The sequence below is a fragment of the Acomys minous genome (genome assembly GCF_964271855.1).
Source record: "Acomys minous genome assembly, chromosome: 2".
In the NCBI taxonomy this organism is placed as follows: Eukaryota; Metazoa; Chordata; class Mammalia; order Rodentia; family Muridae; genus Acomys; species Acomys minous.
In genome coordinates, this window is record NC_140484.1 from 141,243,143 (window position 1) to 141,267,030 (window position 23,888).

At 45.5% G+C, this 23,888-nt stretch overlaps 1 protein-coding gene across 1 annotated transcript in view; it reads right to left on the reverse strand.

Moving 5' to 3' along the window:
- GALNT18 (polypeptide N-acetylgalactosaminyltransferase 18) overlaps window positions 1-23,888 on the reverse strand; it is a 296,749-nt gene that overhangs the window by 57,480 nt on the left and 215,381 nt on the right. The window contains exons 5-6 of the mRNA XM_084772992.1: window positions 23,154-23,351; window positions 17,573-17,687 (exon numbers count right to left, since the gene is read on the reverse strand). Coding sequence (XP_084629118.1) covers window positions 17,573-17,687; window positions 23,154-23,351 — 313 coding nt within the window. The remainder of the gene's footprint in view (window positions 1-17,572; window positions 17,688-23,153; window positions 23,352-23,888) is intronic.

A 23,888-nucleotide genomic window follows, 5' to 3' on the forward strand; every position in this document is an offset into this window, starting at 1 on the left:
GAATGGTTCATTAGTCTGTCCCAATCAAATTCAAATTGGATATCTATAGCAGATGCCCCGTCCTCCTCTAAGGAATGACATTGGCTCAAAGGATGTCTCTGAGGCAATGTCCAAGACAATTGCCATGGTAAGCCTGGAGGAGCTTTTCTAAAACCAGAGCAACCAGGAACACAGGAAGAAGCCATTATTCCCAGCATAGGGTCGGGTACAGTCTGATGACAGTCACTAAGATGGGGCAGGTGGACATCAGACCCAGGAATGAGACTTCAAAGGTACAAGTCTGGCTCATGTACCTCCATCCTCCCCTACCCTTCCCCCCACCCACCCACCCCCACTTGCCCCAGTAGGGCTCACCAGTTATCATTTAAGATGAGATGAGAAGTGACAGTATAGCTCAGTGGTTAAGAGCAGTTGCTGCTCTGGCAGAAGATCTGGGTTCAGTTCCCAGCACACACATCAGGCAGCTCACAACCACTTGTAACTCCAGTTTTAGGTGATAAGACACCCTCTTCTGGCCTCTGAGGGCGCCTGGATACACATGGCGCACCAGCAGTCACAAACACATACACATAAATGAACTATCTTTTATAAAACAGATTGTAAAAATGATGTTCAGATACTCAATTTTTTCTCCCAGAATTCAATTTGTCGTAAGACGTTTATCTGTCTTGTGCTTAGAAACTCAAATCACAAAAGCTGATGTTGTGGGTTGAATGGAGACTTTCCCCTGCATACTTGATGTATTTGGATGTTTTATTCCTCTGGAGGGGCAGGTCTTTGAGGGCTCACTATTCCTGGTTCCTTCCTGGTAAGCTCTTCCTATTTGCTAGTCAGCCATGGTGATGGGCTGCAACTCCCCTGAAGCCACGAGCCAAGCAAATCCTCCCTTCCAAAGGTTGTTTGGTGAGGGATGTTGCCTCAGCAACTAGGAAAGTAACTAATACAGCTCATATGCTGGGGCTTCCTTGAAAGGTGGTTGCCTTGGAACACTTATCAAAATAAGTTGTCAACTTGGGCATCTTCACAAATGTCCTTGCCAAAAGGGACCTAGGTGACATAATGTTAGCAACAGGTCCTGGAAAAGGACGCAGCATCACAGAGGAGCAGAACTGAAGGAGGTCACACCAGTCACTTCCCACCATTTCCCAGGTCAATACACTGAAGTTCAGAGTCACATCACACTTGAGAAGCAGAGTAGGAAATGGGCTCAAAGTTTGCCTCTTGGAAGACATGACAGCATCATGGTTCTGAGCCGAGGCCCTGGGTCAAACAGTCTGGTGTGAAATCACTGAATGCCCATTTGCTGACTGGTGCCTGGAGTCCACTCATCTCACCACCTCAGTTTCCTTGTATGGAAATTGGAGATAATCCTCGCTCCCCCACTCTCCCACCCCTCAACCCCCATCCCCATGCTCCCCATCCCCCACCTCCATCCTCCCATAACCAGTAAGGAGGCAACTAAGGCTAAGTGATGTCACACAGAGGAACCTTGATCCACAAGGTGCCCCCTGTGAAAGGAAAGGACACCAGAAACTTTCTCTCTGGCAGGAAAGACAGATGTGGTGAGGGGGTGTCTGTTTGGGAATCAGAAAGGGAGCCCTTACAGGCCTGACCCTCCTGCACTCTGGTCTTAGACTTTCAGCCTCCAGAATACCAAGAAAAGGAATGTGCACACTCAAAGCCACTTACTGTAATGTTGTGAGAGCATCTGAGTTGACTAAGAAGGTACATTATAATGTAATTATAATTATGATTTGTAATTAAATTATAATGTAATTTACAATTGTACATCTGTGACTTGATTCTTAAAACAAAAACAATTGTCCCGTTACCTATATACTGCTATCTCTAAGAAGAAAGGGTCTTTTTTCTCCTTTGTTTTTCTCTCATACATTACACTCCACGCACAGTTTCCCCTCCCTTCACTCTTCACAGTTTGTCCTTCACTTCCTGTTTCCTCTAGATCCACTCTCCTATGTTTCCTTTCAAAACAAAGAACAGGCCTCCCAGGGATATCCACCAAACACGGCATAACAAGTTACATTAAGACTAGGCCTCAGAAAAAAAACAAAAACAAAAACGGCTAGGCCTCAACATAAAACCAGATGCACTAAATCTATTAGAAGAAAAAATGGGGAAGAGCCTTGAACTCATTGGCACAGGGCACAACTTCCTGACCAGAACACCAACAGCCCAGGCTCAAAGATGAACAATTAATAAATGGGACCTCATGAGATTGCGAAGCTTCTGTAAGGCAAAGGACACTGTTAACAGAACAAAGTGACAGCCTACAGCCTACAGACTGGGAAATGATCTTCACTAACTCTATATCTGACAAAGGAGTAATATCCAAAATATATAAAGAACTCAAGAAATTAAACACCACAAAACCAAGTAACCTAATTAAGAAGTGGGATTTAGAGCTAAACAGAGAATTCTCAACAGAGGAATATTGAATGGCTGAGAAACATTTAAAGAAATGTTCAACATCCTTAGTCATCAGAGAAATGTAAATTAAAACAACTCTGAGAATCCATCTTACACCCATCAGAATGGCTAAGATCAAAAACTCAAGAGACAGCACATGCTGGCGAGGATGTGGAGAGAGAGGAACACTCCTTCATTGCTGGTGGGAGTGCAAACTTGTACAACAACTTTGGAAATCAATCTGATGCTTTCTCAGAAAATTGGAAATAGGGCTACCTCAAGACCCAGCTATTCTACTCCTTGGAATATACCTGAAAGATGCTCTACCACACAACAAGGACATTTGCTCAACTATGTTCATAGTAGCCTTATTTGTAATAGCCAGAATCTAGAAACAACCTAGATGTCTCTCAGTCGAAGAATGGGTAAAGAAACTGTGGTACATTTATACCATGGGATACTACTCAGCTATTAAAAACAAGGAAACTTGAAATTTGTAGGCAAATGGATGGAACTAGAAATGATCATCCTGAGTTAACCCAGACCCAGAAAGATACACATGGTATATACTCACTTATAAGCTCAACATGGATATCCTCTGACAGTCTTTACTCAGCAGGGGATCAGGACAGATGCTGGGACTTGCTATTGGGATTCCACATGAGTTGGGTGTGGAAGAATGGGGAGATAGAAGGACCCAGAGGGTTGAGAAGCCCCAAAGAAGACCATTAAGGCTGGCAGATCTGGACAGGGAGTGCTGCACAAACTGCTGTACCAACCAAGGACAATGCATGCAGTAAACCTAGAGACCCTGTTCAGATCAAACCAATGGACAGCTCATTCTCCATGGTTGTGGGGAGAGCAGAGATTGCCTCTAACATGAACTCTGGTGCCCCCTATTTGTCCACTTCCCCTTGGTGGGGAGGCCTGGTGGCACTCAGAGGAAGGGTAAGCAGGCTATCTGGATGAGACCTGATGGGCTGTCATCATATGGTGGGGAAGGAGGTCCCCCTCTGTTACAGGTCTAAGGAAGGGGAATAGGGTGAAAAAGGGAGGGGGGAACAGGAAGATACAAGTGAGGGGATAATAATCAGGATATAATCTGAATAAATTATAAGAAAAATAAATCAATAAATAAAAAGACTAGGCACATACTCTCATATCAAGGCTGGATGGTGCAACCCAGATGGAAAAGAGTCCTAAGTGCAGGCAAAAGAGTCAGAGACAACCCCTATTTCCAAGGCTGGGAGTCTCATAAAAAAAAGCTAAACTACAAAACCATATTATAAATACAGAGGACCTAGCTCAGACTCATACAGACTCTGTGTTTTCTGAGAGGAAAGAGTCTTATGTAAGGAAGTCATGACAGTATCTGCATTGCAAGAAGGATGGTTAGGAGGAGCGGGGGGGGGGGGGGGGGAGAGGAGGGGCTCTAGTTTCCTCCCCCTTCTCCTGCAATCTGACTTTGTTCTGTGCACCAAGCGTGGGACATTAGAGCTGCAATCCAATGGTTGCTAAGAAGTGCCCTTCCAGCCCTTGTAACAAACCAGCCAGCACAGCTAAAGAAAAGGGAGGCAGGAGAGGGCTGGTGAGACAGTTCAGTGGGTAAAGGGGCTTGCCACTAACCGTGACAGCCTGAGTTCAATCCCTGGGTTTCACACATAGAAGGAGCTGTTCTCTAACTTCCACAAGTACCCCGCCATGATGTGTACACACACACACACACACACACACACACACACGCACACACACATAAATAAATAAATGTAATTTTAAAAGTTTTTTGATTGTTTTATTTGCAAGACAAGAAGCAAAAAGAAGAGCAAGGTAGGCAAGAAAGGTCTCCCGGGGACTTTAACAGACATAGCTGGCTCCTGGGCTTTTGTTTTTGTTTTATTTATCTTTTTAATTCTTTAAGTTTCTTTGCTTTGTTTATCATTTTCCCCCAAACTGGGAAATGCAGCATGGACATGCTTCTACTGTCTATGAGAAGGTTCTAGGGATTTCCTCCAATAATGGTTTTTACTGCTCTTTCCTCCCTTGGCCTTAGCTTATTCAGAAGGTAAAATTCCCCTCGGGTTGACTCCCAGAATCCTTTGCCAGCTTCTGCTCCATTCACATGTCTCATTTATGCCACTTTTCTGCGGTTCCCTCATTGAACAGCACAAGGAACAAAAGCCTAAGTGTGAAGACATCCCCCTACCCCAGCATGCTCCTCTGAGGTGGTCTCCCTTCTGCTCCCCATTCCCCACCCAGCACTCTCCTCCGAGGGGTCTCCCTTCTGCTCCCCACTGTTTTGAGCTAATTGCTTCATTACGTGCTTTTTAAAAATTGCTTTGTTCTTCAGGGATTAATCTTGCATTTATCTTCACCAGCCATAAAACTTTCACACTGTGTTGTGAAGCTGTGTCTGTTTGGCTGCTGCTCACCAACCGCAGAGTCTCGCTCTGGTGAGGCGGCTGTGTTAGGAACCAATATACGCTCTGGAAAAGAGGCTGCCACACAGCGGTTTCAGATGCCTTTTTGGAGCCATTGGGCAGGGTGGAATAATCCCCTTGTGTGTGTGAAGGGTCAGGCAAGAGGTACCCACCAACCTAAAGTTCGGGCCTAACAGGCACGAGGGTGCTGTGTGATCTGAGATGCCATGGGTTTCCAGAAGGTCATGGCTCATGGCGCACACTCCAATAGAATAGAAATAGTGATGGCTGACCATCCACAAGGGATAGGCTGACAGAAGCTCTCTCTAATCAATCCCATGCTTTACCAAAGCCCTGACACTTGGCCTTGTCTATCACTGGGCACTAGAATGCCAGGCATCAAGGACTCACTTCACCCTTTCTCTGGACAAAGAATCCCATAAATTGGCCACTTCCTACCCTCTCTATTTCTGTCACTATCCCTCCAGACCGACTGCCCACGCCAAGGCCTTCTTATGGCACATCCAATGTCTTTTGTCCACTTGGATTCTGGGAGTCCAAGGAGGTAAAAGTTAGGGTCTTTGAAGTCAGCCCCAATCACCATCACAGTCAGGTGCACTGTTTCTCTGAGGAACATGGGCAAGTCAGTCACTTTCTCTGAGCCTCAGTGATTTCATTTGCAAAAGAAAGCTAAGAACTCTGCTTCCTGGTGGTTCTTGATGCGGGCTAATTACTGTGATGGTTGACACTGGTTGTCAACGTGACAGAGGCTAGAATCACCTGAGATAAGCCTCTGGACATACTTATGAGGGATTACCTAGACTAGCTTAGCGTCTAATCATGCTTCTGCGAGATTATTTTGACTATGTTAAAAATAATGAGAAGGGTCCCCTTAAACGTAGGTGCCATACTTGTGAAGTTGAGAGCCTGTACTCATTGCTTTCTGCTTTTTACATTTTTGTTTTATTGTATATGTATGTTTTGCGTACATGTATGCATGTATACCATGTGCATGCCTGGTGCTCATGGAGGTCAGAAGAAGGAGTCGGGTGTCCTGGACCTGGAGTTAGGGATGGTTGTGAGCTGTCATGTGGGTGCTGGGAACTGAACACAGCTCCTCTACAAGAGCAGCCAGTGTGTTAAAGCTCCGAGCCATCTCTCCAGGCCCCACTCCGTGCTTCTTAATTGTGGATGCAATGAGCCAGCACACCAAGTTGCCATGCCTTCCTCACCATGGTGACCACCTTGAGACCGTGAGCCAGAACAAACTCTTCTTCCTGCACATTTGCTTCTTTTCAGGTAGTTTGTCACAGCAACAAGACAAGTGACTAAACCAACAGTGGATAGTATAAAACTCACTAGGACATCAGTTCTGGGAGAGGGGGACTTAGCTTAACAATTGATTATCTCACCATGTATTTTGTAATCAGTCAATCAATCAGTTTTGAGACAGTGTCTCATAGCTAGGCTAGCCTCCAACTCACCATGAAGCCGAGTGTCATCTTAAACCACTAACCCTGACCTCTCTACCTTCCAAGTGTTGGGACTGCAGACGACACAACATAAAAAAGAGCACCTGCACCTGGCAGCACAGGTGTGTGATCCCAGCTATGCGAGATGCCAAGACAGGGGGAGCTCAAGTTTGCGGCCTCTCTGACTCCTGAGTGAACTCAAGGCCAGCCTGGGAAAGCTCATGAGGTCCTGTTTTAGAAATAAAAAGTAAAAAGAGAGAGCTGGGATGTAGCTCAGTGGTAGAGCATGTGTCCAGTATATTCTGGGATTCAATCCCTGATTTTTAGCTCTCAGTATTTAAAAAAGCAAAAAACAAAACAAAAATCAGTGGCAAGGCATGAACACACAAAACACACATGCATGCAAAAGCACGCGTGCGCGCACACACACACACACACACACATAGGGTAATAGAAGAGAAACTACTTGGGAAGGTGGAGAGGCGACAAGGGAGAAGACAGGGTGTGACAGGAAAGAGTACAGAAGAGTGAATACAAGGTACATGATGGTTTTTGATTTAAAACGTCATTGCAAACTGCATCACCTAACATTCAAATACCACTTTGAAAACGGCTAGGGCATTCCCCTCATGAACTCTGTGCTTTGTGTCTTCTGGACGTGCTGCTGTGCTGCAGTATGTGGCTCCTGGCCCTTGCTGAGGCTGGGCACCTCTGGTGCTGTGCTCTTAGTTTTTGTCTTCAGAGCTACGAGCAAAAGTCATCTCATTCTTTCACACTTCCCACCCTCCACAGACAAAGACAGAATGCAGTGGTAGGATGTTCACAGAGAAAAATAGGAAAGTGGGCCCAGGTATGAGCAGCTCACAGGACAAGGCAATAACGCTGGTTTCAGCTGTGTGAAGAGCCTCCGGCTTACTTCCCAAGAGTCACACAAACTAAGGCTACCCTGAGGGCCAGGCCTCACCTGTCAGACTGTCAAAAGCCCAGATAAATGCCTTCCAATTGGTCCTTTGATTTTTAATTAGACTGGGCCAGTTTTCTTCCTTTACAACGCTGAGTTTGAGCACTATTTGAATAAGAAGTTCAACAGGGAACAGATATAAATTAATATACGCCTTAAGAAGCACTGTTTAAAACAGGCAGTAGCCTATTGATATAACATAAATGTCATGTGGACGGTGGGTAGATTGATCATATGCTTTATAGAGAGCATTTTATGGCTTATGGAGTATCTAAATTTATTTCTTCTTGTTATAGTTGTTGTTAAAAATAATAATTATGATAATGAGATAATAAAGTATAAGGATGAATTAACTTTTGGGGCCAACATAAACATGTTGAATCATCTAACAGTGTCAGGGTAATAACATCTAGCTTGCCTATAGCTCTTAGGTGTTTGCACTGAAAGAGATAACTGTAAGGGAAGAATTCTGAAAATATTAAAATGAGGCACTGACCTTGTTATTTAGTGGATATAGAAACAGTAGATTATCTTCCTGCTGGAACTAAGAACAACTATTTTATTTTATTTTTTTGAGACAGGACCTTGCATAGCACAGGCTGGCCTGGAACTTACTATGTAGCCAAGGATGACCTTGAACTCCAGACTCTCTGATTCCTACCTCCTAACTGCTGGGATTACAAGTGGTGTTGCTGGTTTATGTGGCACTAGGGATGAAGCCCAGAGCCGGTAACAATGTCACTGTGAGGCCTTTTCTATTTCTTCTGCTGTACTTTGCTTCCTTCCTCCCGCACACCTGTGGGACAGGCATTTTCATGGAGCACGTGCAGGTGAGTACTAGGTTCCCCAGGGCTGAGAGGAGCTTACGTGGGGCAAAATCTCATAGACAGGACAACAGGAGACTGCATGGGTTAGAGTGCTCGTGGTCTCAGGTGGAGAGAGTCCCCAAGTGCAAATGCTACCTTTACTAGGAGGCAGAGGCAGGTGGACCGCTGTGAGTTCATAGCCAGCCTGGTCTACAGAGTGAGTCCAGGACAGACTTTGGACGATTCCATCTGCCTCCAAAGGCCAAAATGTGCGGCCAATCAGCTAGACTCCTTCCCATCCCAGATGAAACCTGGCTCCAGCAGGAGAAGGCCAGAATCGCAGCCCAGACTCATCCATCCTTTGAGGCTCACCTCCCAGTCAGGCCCTATTAAGAAACTAAGAAACTACAGGTAAGGGGGCAAAGCTGGAATTAATGAATAAAGAATGAAGACAGTGATACAGCATTAGGACAGGTAGGTAAGGGCCGTTCTGGGGGCTGAAAATGCTATTTAAGAGTCATCAGAGTAGGGGATCATTGTCTAAAGGGACACACGATAAAGCATATTCCGGGACAGAAGCTCTGACTTCCAATGAGAAGCCGCAGTGAGAAAGCCTGGGTGCTTAGACAGGAGGCCATGACTTGTGCATATACTGTGGCTGCTCAACAAAGCCTTGTCTGGTTAACTGTCCTCTATGTGGTAATGTCAAACAGCTTAATTCACCCAGGAGTCACCCACAGTGAGAGCGTGGTGGAAAGGAGTTCCCTTGCTCCTGGCTGCCAAATCTAGACACTAGCAGTAGGGTGATAGCTGCAATTGGGGCGTTCTCTCTGGCCCCTCTGACATCTTTGGTTTCTTCCATTGGAATGTGGGTTCATAGTACGTAGTTTAATTGCAAGGGCTAAACACAGGCAAGGCTTCTTCTGTTTCTCCATGGCAACACTATACAGCTCATGAATTTCATTTAAGAAATACTTTGTGTGTGTGTGTTATGTATTGGATATATATGTGTGTGTGTGCTATGTATTGTGTATATGTGTGTGTGTGTGTGTGTGTGCGTGTGTGCGTGTGTGCTATGTATTGTGTATATATGTGTGTGTTAGTGAGTGTGTGTGTGGTCTGTATTGTGTATGTGTGTTTTGTCTTATTTAATGAGCACACAAAAATACAATTGAGAATTTTCTTTTATGACCTAGGATTGTTAAGCTCTTCAACATTTCTGCTGTAAACCCAGACTCTCCCTAGATACTTAGCTACAGAAGAAAGAAATGCAAGCTGCTTTACTATGGGCACTTACTATGTTTCCTTATTCTATCTGTTCAAATAACATCTATATATTTAGAATATTTTGTTCTTTGAGATCTTGTCAGTGTGTAGTGGTAAAACTACCTAGTCTTAGATTTCTGTTTGTGAGGCTATTTTATACCATAGATTTAATTTTATTCATGATCATGGGACAGGTTAGGTCTTACTTTCTACCTCTGTCAGTTTTCATAAATATACCATTCCACAAATTTGCATTTTTATCATCATTTTCAAATTATAGCACGCACTTGTTTATTATATGTTCTCAATTGTAGGTACCCATGTCAACGAACCTTTTTCTATCATTAATGTTTCTTTATCTGTGTGCCCCCTCTTTTCACTTGGTAAAATTCTGCAATTTGAATGTTTTTATAAAATAACCAAGTTTTGGCTTTATTAATTATTTGTATTACATACATATACATGAATATATGCACATGTGTATATATGTGTGTACATGCTGTTCCATTATTGTTTGTTCTTATCTTTATTATTTCTTTTTTAGTTTAAACAAAAGTAGAACTTTTTTTTCAAAAGAGGAACTTTGTTAGATTATTATGCTTGCAGAATTCCAACAACTGTAATGGGCTACTAACTACAACCACATCTAGAGGACAGAACATGCTGTAATCACAAATTCTAATTCTGGGCTCTGCATCACCGTGAGACCAGTCATGCCTATATCCTGCCTAAGGGAGTAGAGCGTGAGTTTGTTTCTGCTTGACTTTTGATATTTGCAGTCTATGATGCTGGTCGACATTCATGAGATCATTCAGTAATTTCTGAAATGACTCAAAAGCTCGAAGAGCACCCAACCCAACATCTGAATGAAAGATGGGTCACAGTGTAACCACAAGATTCTACTTCTGTTTGTTTTGCTTTGTTTTGTTTTGTTTTTAAATAATAGTGAACAGCAGGCAATTTCCTAGGGTGTGGCCCTTCTTCTGCAATGCAAATGTCAGCATCTCTCTGTGTCAGCTTCCTGGTCCATTTCCAGGGCTGTCTTCCTCTCTCCTGCAGCCACTGAAGTTTTCAATCCTTATGTTTTCATTCCGGGTCCTGGTCCACCTCCTCCATGGAGACTGCTCAGGGATATTGTAAATATGCAAGCAAGGCAGCCTCTTCATTATTTTCTTCTGGTATTTTTCTCCTGACTTTTCTAACTACTCGGACACTAGTAATGCTCAGCCCCTCTTTCTACTGGAGGAAAGGGAGGTCATATATTCTCTCTCAGGCTCAAGTTGGGCTGAGTCCACACAACAACATCACCATGCATATGTGTTATCATCTGGTTCAAGGGCATTTCAAATTTCCGACACAATCTTCTTTGAACTACGGATTATCAAAAGCATGCCTCATGATTTTCAAAAGGCTTTGTCTGTAGTTTTTGGTCATGGATTTCTGACTATTCCGTTTTGGTATGAGAACGGGCACCCTGTGAGGAGAACCCTGGATATTCGTTGTGTCTTGTCTTATACCCTAGAACGTGATCAACATCCATGAATACTCAGTTAGTTCTGGGAGAGAAATCTCATGAGGCTCTTCAGATTGAAGCTATTAACTGTGTGGGCTTGTCATCTGCTTGGGGGAGATGTGAAACAGCCTCCGCCATGATATCAGGGTGGCTGACCTCATGATGATGTCTCATTATATAATTCTGCTGTTTAATTTGTTGATATTTATTTTGTCTACATGCATGTCAGCATACTTCGTGCATGCCTGGTGCTCACAGAGGGTGGGGGACAGCATTAGATCATCTGGGACGGGAGTTACAGACAGCTGTAAGTCACTATGAAGGTGCTGGGAATCAAAGCTGGAGCCTCTTAGCTGCCGAGCTGTCTCTCTAGACCCTGTAGAATTTTTATTTATATAAACTTAGATTGTTCCGTTAGTAATGTTCAAATTGACAGCTAATAGATTTTAGATGAATTTCATATTTATCACTTTAGACCTTTTTTATTGTAATTGCATTTCTTTTCTAAAGTTAATACAATAAGGTCCTTTAGGTTACATAGCCCATTGCTATGTAAACTTTTATGCTTGTCTAAAGTTATTTACCTTTTGACTTAGTTCATGTAAATTGACTGGGATAACTAGGCCTGTGCAGTCTCTCTACACAAGCTATTGTATACATATATTTTTGTCTCATTTATAGCATAAAATGATTTTATCTTTCGTAAACTGATTTTGAAATCATGTTTCTTCTTTCTGTGCTTTTCCTGTCATCCCTAGAAATGTATCTTGTTTACTTAAGTTACTGAATTGTGAAGTCAACCAGTTACCTTCCTATCAGCAACAAAACAGACATTTACAACAATCCCAGTTACCCCTCCTAGTGTATATACTCCTGTTAACAGGAAGGTGCTTTAGTAACCCCTCAGGCAGTGCTCTTATGTTTTAGTCCATATCATATTTTATTAGACTTATCTAGTTAGCATCATTGAGGTAATTATTCTTCATTCTCAGATTTCCCTTGGGGATCATTTGTTTTTGCACCAAACATAAATATTTTCTAACATTCCAATGAAGATCTTGCATGAGAAAATTTGTCTGTCTGTCTGTCTGTGTGTCTTATCCTCTTTTGAGTGGCGTTATTTTGAGCACACACAGATAATCTGGCAAGCATTTACTAAGCATATTGAAAGGACTATTCCTCTCACAGTGTCTTGGCTTTCACTGTTGCTGTGAGAAGTCAGCTGCTCTAATCACCACTGGCTTCTAGGTAGTTCCTCTCTCTCTAAGCCGTGTAAGTTCTGCCTGTCTTTCAGTTTCCCTGCATACACATGCATACGTGAATGAATATCTTCGCATTTATCCTAATTTGGACAGGTTGAACTGGCATGTTAGTTGGGAAAAGTTAAAGAAGCTATTTGCTAAAGATGTTGCTTCTGGCTAATCCTTTCCTCTACCATCTCCACTTGGAACCGTAAGATATTATACTCTCTCTAGCCTACCTAGCCTTCTCCCATATCTTTTTGTTTTTCTTTCGGCTGATTTTGAATGATTCCTTTCCATATACTGTCTAGTTTGTTGGTTGTATTATCTTAATATAATGCATGCATTTGTTCAACCCATCCACTGAACTCTTAATTTCATTTTCTATTTTTTCACATTTGAAATTTTGTCCTAGTAAAACTAAATGTTATAGTTTCGGTATAAAGTGTCCCCAAAGGCTCCCGTGTTGATGGGCTGGAGGCACTACTGAAGGGTGACTGGATCATGAGGCACTAACACACCAGTAGACGAATTCACTGTTGAGTCATTGCTGGAGCGGGCTAGGAGGAGGTGGACACTTGTTGGAGGATTCGGGTCATGGATGCTATGCCTTTGAATGTGCATCTTCCCCATTGCTCCTTGACCTTTCTTCCTTACTCTGCTTCCTGGACACTGAGAGGTAAGAAGCTGTGATGATTAATACTGATTGCCAGCTTGACAGGCCCTAGAGTCACCAAAGTGACAACTCTCTTGGTCAGTCTATGAGGGATTATCTAGATGACGGTAGCTGGGGTGGGAGGACCCACCCTTCAGGTAGACACATCATTCCATTGACTGGGGTCCCGCACAGCAGAAAAATGAAAGCAAGCTGAGCACCAGCATCCATCTCTCTCTCCTCCACTATGCACGCAGTGGGACCAGCTGCCTCAAGCGCCTACTGCCATGACTCCCTCCCCCCCCATGATGTAATGAAGCCCATGTATCCATTTGCAACAAAAAATTCAGGGCCATGATGCTGTGCCTCAAGCCAGGACCAGGAACAATGGAGTCAAGCAACCACAGACTGAAGCCTCTGAAACCATAAGACAACATGGACTCTCCCCTCCTTTAGGCTGTTTTTCTCTGAAGTTCTGTTGCCATGACAAAACAAAATAAAACAAAACAAGAAAAAAAATTATATGCAAAGTCTCTTCTCATTCATACTTAATATTTTCTGATTAAAATATGAATTCTTAGGGGCTGGAGAAGTGGCTCTGTGCACTTGTTACACAAGCACAAAGGTTCAAGTTCAGATCTCAACACACACAAAAAGCTGGGTGTGGCCACACATGCATCTATGACTTCAGAGCTGTTGATGGGGAAATAGAGACAGGAGGATCACTGGGACTTGCTGGCCACCAGTCTAGCTCCAGAGGTGCTGTCTCAAGGGAATAAGGAGAAGGGTAACAGAACAGAACATGTGACATCTCCATACATGTGCATAGGTGCACACACCCCCTCACACAGGTGTACATACACCACATATATATGTGGCTTTCTCCCACACAAAAAATACATATGCAAACAATGAATAAACAGATCATTATACAACATATTTTCCATCCTTTATCTGACTGAATATTTTGAAGACTCTTTAGATCTAATTTGTTTGTCTATTGCTTTTGTAGAATCTGATCTTTATGCATTCTTTTTCTTTTATTTCTTTCTATGATGTTTTAAAAAAAAAAAAAACCTGTCACCTCATGTTCCATGGACCTCTGGCTGTGGTAATTTTTGTATTCTGATTTAAACGGGCTGTTTTCCAGAGGTGGTTTATACTTTATACTGAGAAGATAGGCCTTTGAGAGCCCAGCTCGGTGGGAGGTGAAGCAAACCCATTGTACATGGCGGAGAGGAGAAGTTTAAATGTCACCAGGCTTCGCAGAAACAGTGCACGCTTCTCAGTCTTCGTCTCAATTAGTTTTCTTGGGCTGTTCTAACAAACTACCTCGGGAGATGGCTAAACCGACAAAAACGTACTTACAGCTCTGAGTGCTAGAAGCCCGAGCTGAGGTGTGAGGTGGAAAGGTCACTTTACCTTCAGAGCCTCTGGGGAAGGGTTCTGTTTTATCCCTTCCAGCACTAAGCATCCCTTGGCTCCTAGGATCACAACTCCAACCTCCGCCTCTAGCTCCACATGGTGGTCCTCTCCTATGTTTATCCTCATCAAATATTTTTTTCTTATAAGGATACCAGTCAAGTTAGATTAGTATATACCCTGACCCAGTGTGACTTCCTCATCCCTTTGATTACACCCGTGAAGATTCTTTCCACAAAAACTCACATTTCCAGATAAGGAATTAGAATTTCTGCACAATTTTGGGAGCAACTCAATTCAGCCTATAACAGCTTCTAACTATTTCATGTGCCCTTGCCAGCTCCAGGACACATTTTTATGACCTAGAACTTTCTGAGCCATGAAGTATACAATTTTTTTTTTAGGTCTTCTGTTCATGTCAGCTCTTATTGTTTTTACTTCTCCCTACAATAAGGCTCTCTTTTCTCATTTCCTTGTGGACTCAGAGACCAGGGGTGGGAAAGCTTACTAGAATTGAGTTTAAAATAAGATTAAGGCTTTAAAGGGAGACTCAATAGTCAGGACTGAGTCTGAAACAGAAAGCACAGGCATTGTGATACTTCCTGGGGGTGGGGTCTCAAAGGACTTGGGTCCTGGGCTGGGGCACTGTGATAAATATCTATTGAGCCATAAAGACCCAGACTTGAGTATTTTCTCTGAGTTTTATAAATTGCATGACCTTGGAAGATGTGCAAGTTAATAATTTCATTTTCCTCCACTGATAAAGGGGAGATACCGTAAGAAGGTCTATTTTTGGGTGTTCTGTGGATGGATGACATTTTTAAAAATGTGTCAGGGTTGGGAAGAGGGCTCAGCTGGTAACATGTCTACCATGCAAGTGTGAAGACCAGAGTTCAGATACCCAGAAGCCATGTGAATGTAGCTGGGTGGGCTACTTGTAATTCGACCCTCAGAAGGTGGAGACTAGATGCCCCCAACCCCACCCCCCACCCCTAGCAAGCTGGCTGGCGGAGCTGGCCATACATGAGTGCTAGGCTTGACTGGGAAACTCACTGAATCCAGTGGAAGAGAGATTGAGGATGAGCCCAGACATCAACCCTGGTGGTGGTGGTGGGGGCGCTTTAGCTGTAGAAACACACATGCACACTCCCACATGCATACACACATGGAACATGGAGGAAAAAAATGCCTAGCAAGATGCTGGACATACAACAGTTAGTAAATATCTGCAAATTTTTTTTTCCTATTTCCACGTTCCAAAACAGGGAAGGGCTTTGCACAAGTTGCTGGGCATCGGGAAGCTGTGATGAGCAATGTCTTATGGTTTGACACATAGTCCTGAGGGGCAATTAGGAACACTGTGCTCTCAGGGAGGAAACTGAGGCACCGAGAGTTTATCTCCTAAAACACACAAAAAAATGGGTGGCAAGAACCATTCCTAGGAGGATGGGAGCTGAGCAGAGCCTCTGCGCCCCCTCAGGGAGGAACCAGGATACAAATGAAGTGGCCCTCCCTGTGTGCTCAGTCCCGCCAGCTTACAGGGGCTGTGCCCTGCTTTCAAAGCCTCCTTTTTCCTTGCATCAACGATGCTTCATCTCTGTCCAATGGGAGGGGAGGGATGGAGGGAAAAACAAAGCCTGCAATATTTTATACTGTACTTGAAACCCTGAACACGAAACTATCCAAAGATATTTTAACACATATCTGAGAGCCTCACCCAGGTCCACGCTCCAAAAATAGCTTTATAATTTCAGGACAGAAAGCCAGACCATCACCATCGCTCTGTGACTGACTCACACATATGTTGGCAAGCAGAGTTCACAAATCTAATTCCTTTCCCCATTTCTGGACATTTTTACCCAGAGAACACAAGTGACCGGAGGCGGTGCTGCCCGCTCAGCCGATTCCTGACAGCTGCTCCTGGTGAAACAGATTGTGTTTGGGGGGCAAGCATTTATCCAGGAGTAGGGCTGAAATGAGATGGCGAGGAGGACGCCAGCGGGCGGTGAATAAATGACCAGCCGAGGGAGAGCTGGAGAAATGAGGGTGATTATGCAGGCGCTGTCCTCTATGAATACATTAGCTCCCCATCAGCCTGTGCATTCCCGCTGCCTCCAATGCAACTGCTTGGAGTGCCAGTGGACACAGGTGTCGGAAGTATTTTCCAAGCTCAGCCTCATACATGCTGTCCGTTCAGCCGGTCCTCAAAGCCTACTATTAAGCCTTGGGATGAGTCGGGCCCCGGAGCGCCCTGTTAGGTCCTTCAGTGTTATGGGATGCTCTCTGTTGGGGCCTGGTCGGCTCTGCGCAGTTAGGGAGAGGGTTGGCCGGGGTCAGCTGCTTATCCTGTGGTGTGGGAAACAGAAGGAGGCTGGAGTGGGAACTGAAGGTCTGGACCGGACCTAGAGACACCAGACGCGTGTATCGCGTCAAGGGTGGAGTCGGGTGGACAAGAATTTGGAGGAGGACTGCCTGAGGTATAAATGGCTGGTTGTGAGATGGAAAACCTGACAAGAATAAGACGGCAGGTGGTACAAGGTCCCTCTAAGGGTTTGCAAACCTTTGGTATGTGGGCGATGGGTCATTAAAGACAGCTGGAACTATTACGGGGGCCTCACCAAGGCTCAAGCCATGGGTTTGACGGGTACTTCCTGGACAGAGATAAGCCCTAATTACAACCACCATCACATTTCTACCAAACACCCGGAAACCTGATGTTCCTTCCTGATTGAGGAGAGGGACCATTCTAGGCCAAGAGAAAAGAGCCAGGGAGCCCAGTAAATGTTCTTGTAGGGTAAGAAAGACAACGACACCCGTCAAAGAGTCGCACCATGAGCTGATAGCTACAGAGAGCCTCACATCCAGGGCCAGGATGGCCCGTGGGTCTGGCAAGCACTAGGTGGAGTCAGAAGGCAGCACGAAGTGAGTGTGGCTGTGCTTTCCCGTTTATACCCCAGGGGTTCCTTTGTTTCTTGTTAGACCTCTCATAACCAACTTATTTTTAATGTTCTGTGGGCCACTGTGGAGAAGACAGCCTTGCAGAGTGGACCCTGAGGGTCTCTCTTGTCCAGCTGCCCCTTGGTGCCTTCTGTTGCTCACCCCAATCGATTTGTCCAGTCTTAACAACACTGCTCAACTGGGAGGCTGATTCTCTAGGCAAGCAAGATCTGTAGATCCCTATTTGCTGAAAATACAAGAGGTGCTGCTCTGAGTCTCCCTGGCTCCAGCTACGTGCATGGACCAGGGCTAAATATTCAGGGTCAGTGTGTGGCTCTCAACTTTTAGCTCCCTTTGTATTGTGAACCAAAGGGTCGTCAACACTACACCCCTACAATGACTTACTTACCCTCGTGGGAGCTGAGCTCAGCCCTATGTGAGAAACCCCCACTCACCCTGATCCCGAGCTCTACATTTTCGCCTCCATAGACCTCCATGCCTTCATCCAGCAGGCCAATCTCCTCGAAGTACTGCCGGTCCACAATGAAACAGCCAATGAGGGCAGGGCTCCTGTAGGGTGGGAGAGATGGCCAGCTGTGAGCAGAGGCTGGCCTGAGAGTCACCTGGAGAGAAAGAGCTTCCAACCACAAGGATTACCATCCCCCACCTCTGCTGCCAGGCTCAGTAGAGCCTCTTTCCCTGGGGAGCCCCCTAGGTCCACCTTCGTCCAGACACTCTAAGGAAGCTATTCGAGACAGTGGGAAGGCAGCTCTTGTTCCTGGACCAGCCGCTGTTGCCTGCTGTGCTTGCTGGTACATTAGTGAAGGGTAGGGGGTGCCATTCATTCACCCTGGTGATATAGATTGCATCTTTGGACTTTGAGGCCACATGGCCAGAATGCTTCAGCCTGGACTTCCTGTCATCCCCACTGGGGGCTCTACATGTCCACTTCTGTTCACTTAGAAAGATTAGTGAGAACAAGGTTGTAGAGGGCTTTGTGGAACACAGAAAAATTATGTACAGATTTCATGTCTAGGTAAGGTCTTGCCTATGACAAATTCAAGCAGAACAGTGTTATGAGTGAAATATATATAAATAAATTCAGGCAGGCTGGGATGTGGCTCTGTTAGTCGAGCACTGCCCAGCATACATGAGACCCTGCCTGGGTTTCATCCCCAGCACTGTATGAACTAAGCGTAGTAGCATACTCCTGTGATCTCAGCACTCAGCAGTAGGAGGATCAGAAGTTCAGGATCATTATTAGCTACATAGAAAGCTTCAAGTCAGCCTGGGTGACGTGAGGGGACACTATGGGGCTGATTGGAGGAGGTGAGGGTGGGGTGATTAAAACTCAGTGGGAAGTTATCTGTCTCTAGGAGAGGTGGTACAACACGGAGGAATCTGAAAAGAGATGTAGTGAAGGGGGCAGAGGTCACGACCAATGGGATGTTACAGGTGCCAATGATTCAGGTTTCCCAGGCTCAGAGAGGCCGAGGAGCCTCTCAGGACGCACAGCTAGGGCGTGGTCATTCCCATAACTCACTTCTTGTGTCTGGCTTTGGCGGTCTCCTTCAGAGCATGGCCTACTCTAAGAACACATATGTGACGTGATGTCTGTGGAGGTAAGTCATTTAGGATACAGCCTGGTGATGGGACCCCAGGGTGTCTGTGTGCCTGAGCATCCTCCTGCATCAGCATTCCCTAAGAAGACAGCCCTTTCTGAACCTGCATGTGTTTCTAATTGAGTCCATTTGCCTGTTATTGACAGTTTTCTCACCCCTAAGGGTCCTTCAATTTTCCCTTCCTCTCCTCCACCAAGTCTTCCAGTTGGGCTAAAGCCAATAGAAGACAAACAGAGCAGAGATGCCACCCCTGGTGTTCCTGCTGACTCCCCTGATGGCAGCAATTCTCTGGGAAGGCCTGCACTGAGGAGCTAGTGAGCCCTGCCCCCACCCCCACTAATGCAGCAGTGCAGCTCCAGCCGGAGACCCTGGCTGACCCTAGCCCCAGGGATCTGTCTCTACGTCCTTCTGCAAGCAGCTTCACCATTTGGTGATGTAGCTAAGCAGCAGAGACTTGACTAGCAAGCCAAAAGGCCTGGGGTTGATCCCTAGCACCATAAGGAAGAGGAATTTCCTGAAAGCCTCCTCCCCAGCGCACCTTGCACCCTGCAATGTTGAACTATGCTGGCCACCCAGGCCTCTGACTCAGAAACATTGATACCTATACCTATACTATAACATCAGATCAGTGATAACATCCTGTGGACTGAGGTAAAGAGCGTGAAGGCTTGGCCATGGCCAACCCTTGAGATGACTTGTGCAGTGCAGGAGCTCAGAGATTCTCCTCTCTGCATAAAGCTGGTTGAAAGCATTGGCTGACAGAGCTGGGTCTCCACCTTCCCTTCTGTACTTCTGAATATTGGATATGATGGACTCTTGGGAACAGCACTCATAGAGCATGGGGGAGGGGCCCAGGCAGGGAGGACATGGGGGAGGGGCCCAACCATGGGGGACACAAAACCCAGAGCAGTTGCTGCAGTGAGCACAGACGCCTCGGATGGTCTGTGACTTAATAACTAGATGCCGTATTAAGCAGAATTAGGATAAACACCCCAAAAGGATTAGACACAGCTTATGAAAAACTTAAAATCTGCTGGAAAATGTAAATAATACCTAGGAAGATTTAAAGATTACAATAGATTGGAGGCAGTTAGAAAGCAAATGAAGGCTAAGGCTCTCTGTCACAGTTCTTAAAAGGGATTTATTCTTATTTATTTGTGTGTGTGTGTGTGTGTGTGTGTGTGTGTGTGTGTGTGTGTGTGTGAGAGAGAGAGAGAGAGAGAGAGAGAGAGAGAGAGAGAGAGAGAGAGAGGAGAGTGTGTTTGCCAAGTGGGTGCAAGTACCTATGGAGACCAGAAGAGGGCGTCAGATCCCCTAGAGCTGGAGTTAGAGGTGACTGTGAGCTGCCCCACATGGGTGTTGGGAAACTTGGGTGCTCTGGAAGAGAAACAAGTACTCTTAATCACAGAGCCATCTCCTTAGCCCTCCATCACAGTTCTTACAGTGAGCCCAGATGTTGTCTGTGAGCTTCCTGTTGGCCTAAATGGAAAGGCACAAACAGACTCTTAGAAACAACAGCCACAGTTCTCAGGTAGACACTAACTGATTGATTTCTTGGGATTTTTCTTTGACTAGTAGTAGATTGGAGAGAAATTTCTCCTGTGGATTTTCTTGATTCGGTCAGTGAGAGACCTTGCGGACCCATTGAACAACAATCATAAAAATGATATTTCACACCACAACAGAGTCAGACGGTGAGCTTTGTTTTTAGTAACGTGTGGGCGACACAGTAAAGCCAGCTCCAGAGAGTGACACTCTGAGGTGCTTACGGTGCGTTTGTGTAAAATCTGTCTCCATGGGGCTGTCTTATCTAAGGATAAACCCAAAAAAATGACCTAAAAGCTTCCAGAATCTTACTTCTCTAATATATATTCCTGATATAAATTGAGAGGTGATGGGAAATAAATGGCCAGTATGATATCCCCTAGCAAAGGCCTGGAGTACAGCGCTGCCAATTAAGACAGCGAGGTGCATTTGCTCATGAGCAAAATAGAGACAGCTAAGATCCATACTATTTTCTGCAAGGATGCCCACAGCAGTGGTGGCATATTTTCCTCTGATGGCATTGGGCAGACTAAAGCAAGAATGAGCCACACACGTGAACTCAACTCAACAGTAATGGAGTTGGGGTGACAGCAAGTCACAGAGTCTAGCTGATCCTAATAAAACCCAGCTCCACCACCACAGCCCTCAGTAGGACCCCTCTGCTGTTTTGGTCCTTGCACTCATCTTGTTAAACAGGGGGCTGCACAGTAAGTTGACACCAGGTTATAATACGGATCCAATGGACCATGTACATACAAGGCCTCAGCGCATCGCAGGCTCCCAGCAAATTAATAGCACACAACTGTGCACACAGCTACTGTGGTTTGGCTGTGTTTTGGGTGTGTCCCCTCTAAATGCTCCTATGCTGGAAGCTTGGCATTGAGAGGTCAGAGGTCTCTAAGAGGTCAGCCCATGAAGGTGAGTGGATTCCAGGGCAGCCCCACTCAGAAGGGGTTAATTGTAGGAATGAACGATGTATGGAAATGATCCCAGAAGATACAGCCTTTGGCTGTGGCTGCCTGCACAAGACCTGTATAATATCAAGCCAGTTAAAAATTACACCACGGATGGAAGAGGGGCTTATAAAGGCCCACACCCAGCTATTGGAAATCAATGTATAGCTGTTGGCAGGAGGAGAGTCGGTTGTTTAATGAGGGATGTAGCTCTTGGTAGATTCTCCTGCTTCAGCAGGTGGTGCTACACCCCGGCACACACTGCCAGTACTAATTGGAGTCAGTGGGTAGAAACCTGAAGACACGAGGATTGAAGGAAGATGGCGGTGCTGGGGCAAAGGGTAGATAGGATGAATAGATGTTGTATGCATATATAAATAGCTCACAGAATAAAGGAAATACATTACAATAAATAGATGTAGTTCTGAGAGGATCTGACTAATGCTCGATACAGACATGTCCAACCTTTTTATACTGCGATACGATGCTCTCAACTACAGCCACATTGGGTGGCAGCCGTACTTATCCTGGGATGCATACATTCCAGGGCCACAGGTGAAACACCGGAAGCAAGCCTGTTTTACATACTTGGACTGTCCACGCACGGCTCTTTTCCTCTCTGTTCCTGCCACGTGATGCCATCTGCCTTGTTCTAATACATGAAGAGGCCTTCACCAAAGGCTGGCCAGGTGGAGCCATGCAGTCTCAGACCTTCAGCCTCTAATACTGTGAGCTAAATAAATATCAGTCTTTATAAATTATCAATCCTCTGGTATTTTGTCATAGTAACAAAAGACAGACTGAGAAAGCTACAAAAGAAATCACAGGAGAGATTTCTTCCATTCTATTTTCTATATGAAATTTTTCTTCCGGTAATAACATTTGTGATATTGATTCTTTGAGTGAAATTTTTTCATAATCTTTCTCTCTCTTGCAGTGCAAAGTAAGCCTGGGTTCTTATTCCAACGTGGTCCCCTAAGTCGCCTTTTGGTGCCATCTGTCTGTTTAATGGCAGGAAGTAGTTGTCTGCCCTGACATCAATACATAGAAATAAGGCGAGGAGGGCTGACTACTACAGGAGCCCTGGGGCATCCAAGGGGAAGACAGCATCAAAGGCAGAAGGAGTTTGGGGTTTATGAAATGCAGTTGGAAGCCTTTTGTGCCTGTGCTCTATGGATAAAACACAAACGCCATCCAGGTACATCAGTCCCATGGTCTGGCTTGGCCTCATAGCTAGGGCTGCCCAGCTCACATCTTTCCAAATGGTCTCTCCAAGCCTCCCCTGTGACCATAAGTGCCACCTTCGAGTGTCGCTTTCAACCTAGCCATCTCCTTTTCACCTCGGAAGGTTAGCTCAAATGTGTCGCCTTCCCTGCTGCATACACATTTTCCACCCACGAGGCGGATCATTCATTCAATGATGTGCTTAGCTCTCTGTACTCCAGTCTCAGAGAGCTTGGAAATCAAATCCTACCCACTCTGAGCCTCTAGCACTGAGCACAGCGCCTTATCCTAGCAGCTGCACAGAGAGATGGCAAAACAAAGTTAGCGTTTGAGGTAACAGATGCCCCAGTCCCACTCTTCGCGGGGACCCGAGTTCGGTTCCCACCTCTCACATTAGCTGTAACTCCGGTTCCATGGGTTCCGATGCCTTCCACGTACTCACACACAGCACCCTCCATGCATACACCCCTAAATATTACATACAAAATGAATGCCCTTGAGACTTTGTCTGGAGTTCTGACTGCTCCTGTGGCTCTTTGAGAAAGACCCAAGAGAGCTTGTGAGCAGGGTCTGGGGACCACACTGGAACCCTGTCTGCCTTCTCTTCTTGTGCCGTCTACGCTGGGCCGAGGCAAGGAGGGAAAGCCTCGGCTGAGGCTGAGAGACCAAGGGGGGAAGGATGCTTGCGGTACCTGATCGGGGCTGTGGAATTTTCCAGCTTCCACCACGCCTTGGGTGGGTTTAGGTAGCGGCACCACAGCTCCCAGTCGAAGCCTTGGGCGGCCAGTGGGTACTCTTCTATCTCAAAGTTGTCGTATTTGATGTTATCGAAAGACGGCGAGATGATGCGTTTCCGGTTTTCCTTGATGCGGGTGAGGACTGGTTCCGCCCTGAGGAGGGAGAAAGAAGAGATCAGTTCCTGCAGCAAGAGGAAGGAACCTCTCTGCTCCCAAAATGAAGGGAAGTGGTGCTCTGCATCCCCAGAAGCTGACCTTCCCTGCGCAAGAAGCCCAGTGGCCTCTTCAGGAAACTCAGAGCTGAGCTGGGAGAGTCTCCCAGCCTGTGTGAATTCCCTTTCTCTGCCCGCATGACAAAAACCAAGATTAAAAAAATAAGCTAAGAAGAAAGAATAAAAAGAAGGAGCAGAATTGAAGCTTCAGAGGAAAGTTTCAACCTGGGTTTTACTTTTGCTTGGACCAATGCGGAGAAAGAGGCAGGCGGTATGGGAAAAGGTACATTCTCCTCTGCCTCAGGAGGGGCGGGGGACACTGGCTTCCCTGGGGACTGGCAGGCCCCTCTGGGTAGCGGGAGAATAATGTGTTTGCTGACAGGAATGATAAGCTTCTCATTAATAATATATTCTGTGCATAATTGTTTATTCAAATCAGCTTGAAATAGTAAGTGTCCCTCTCCTCTGCTGGCCATAA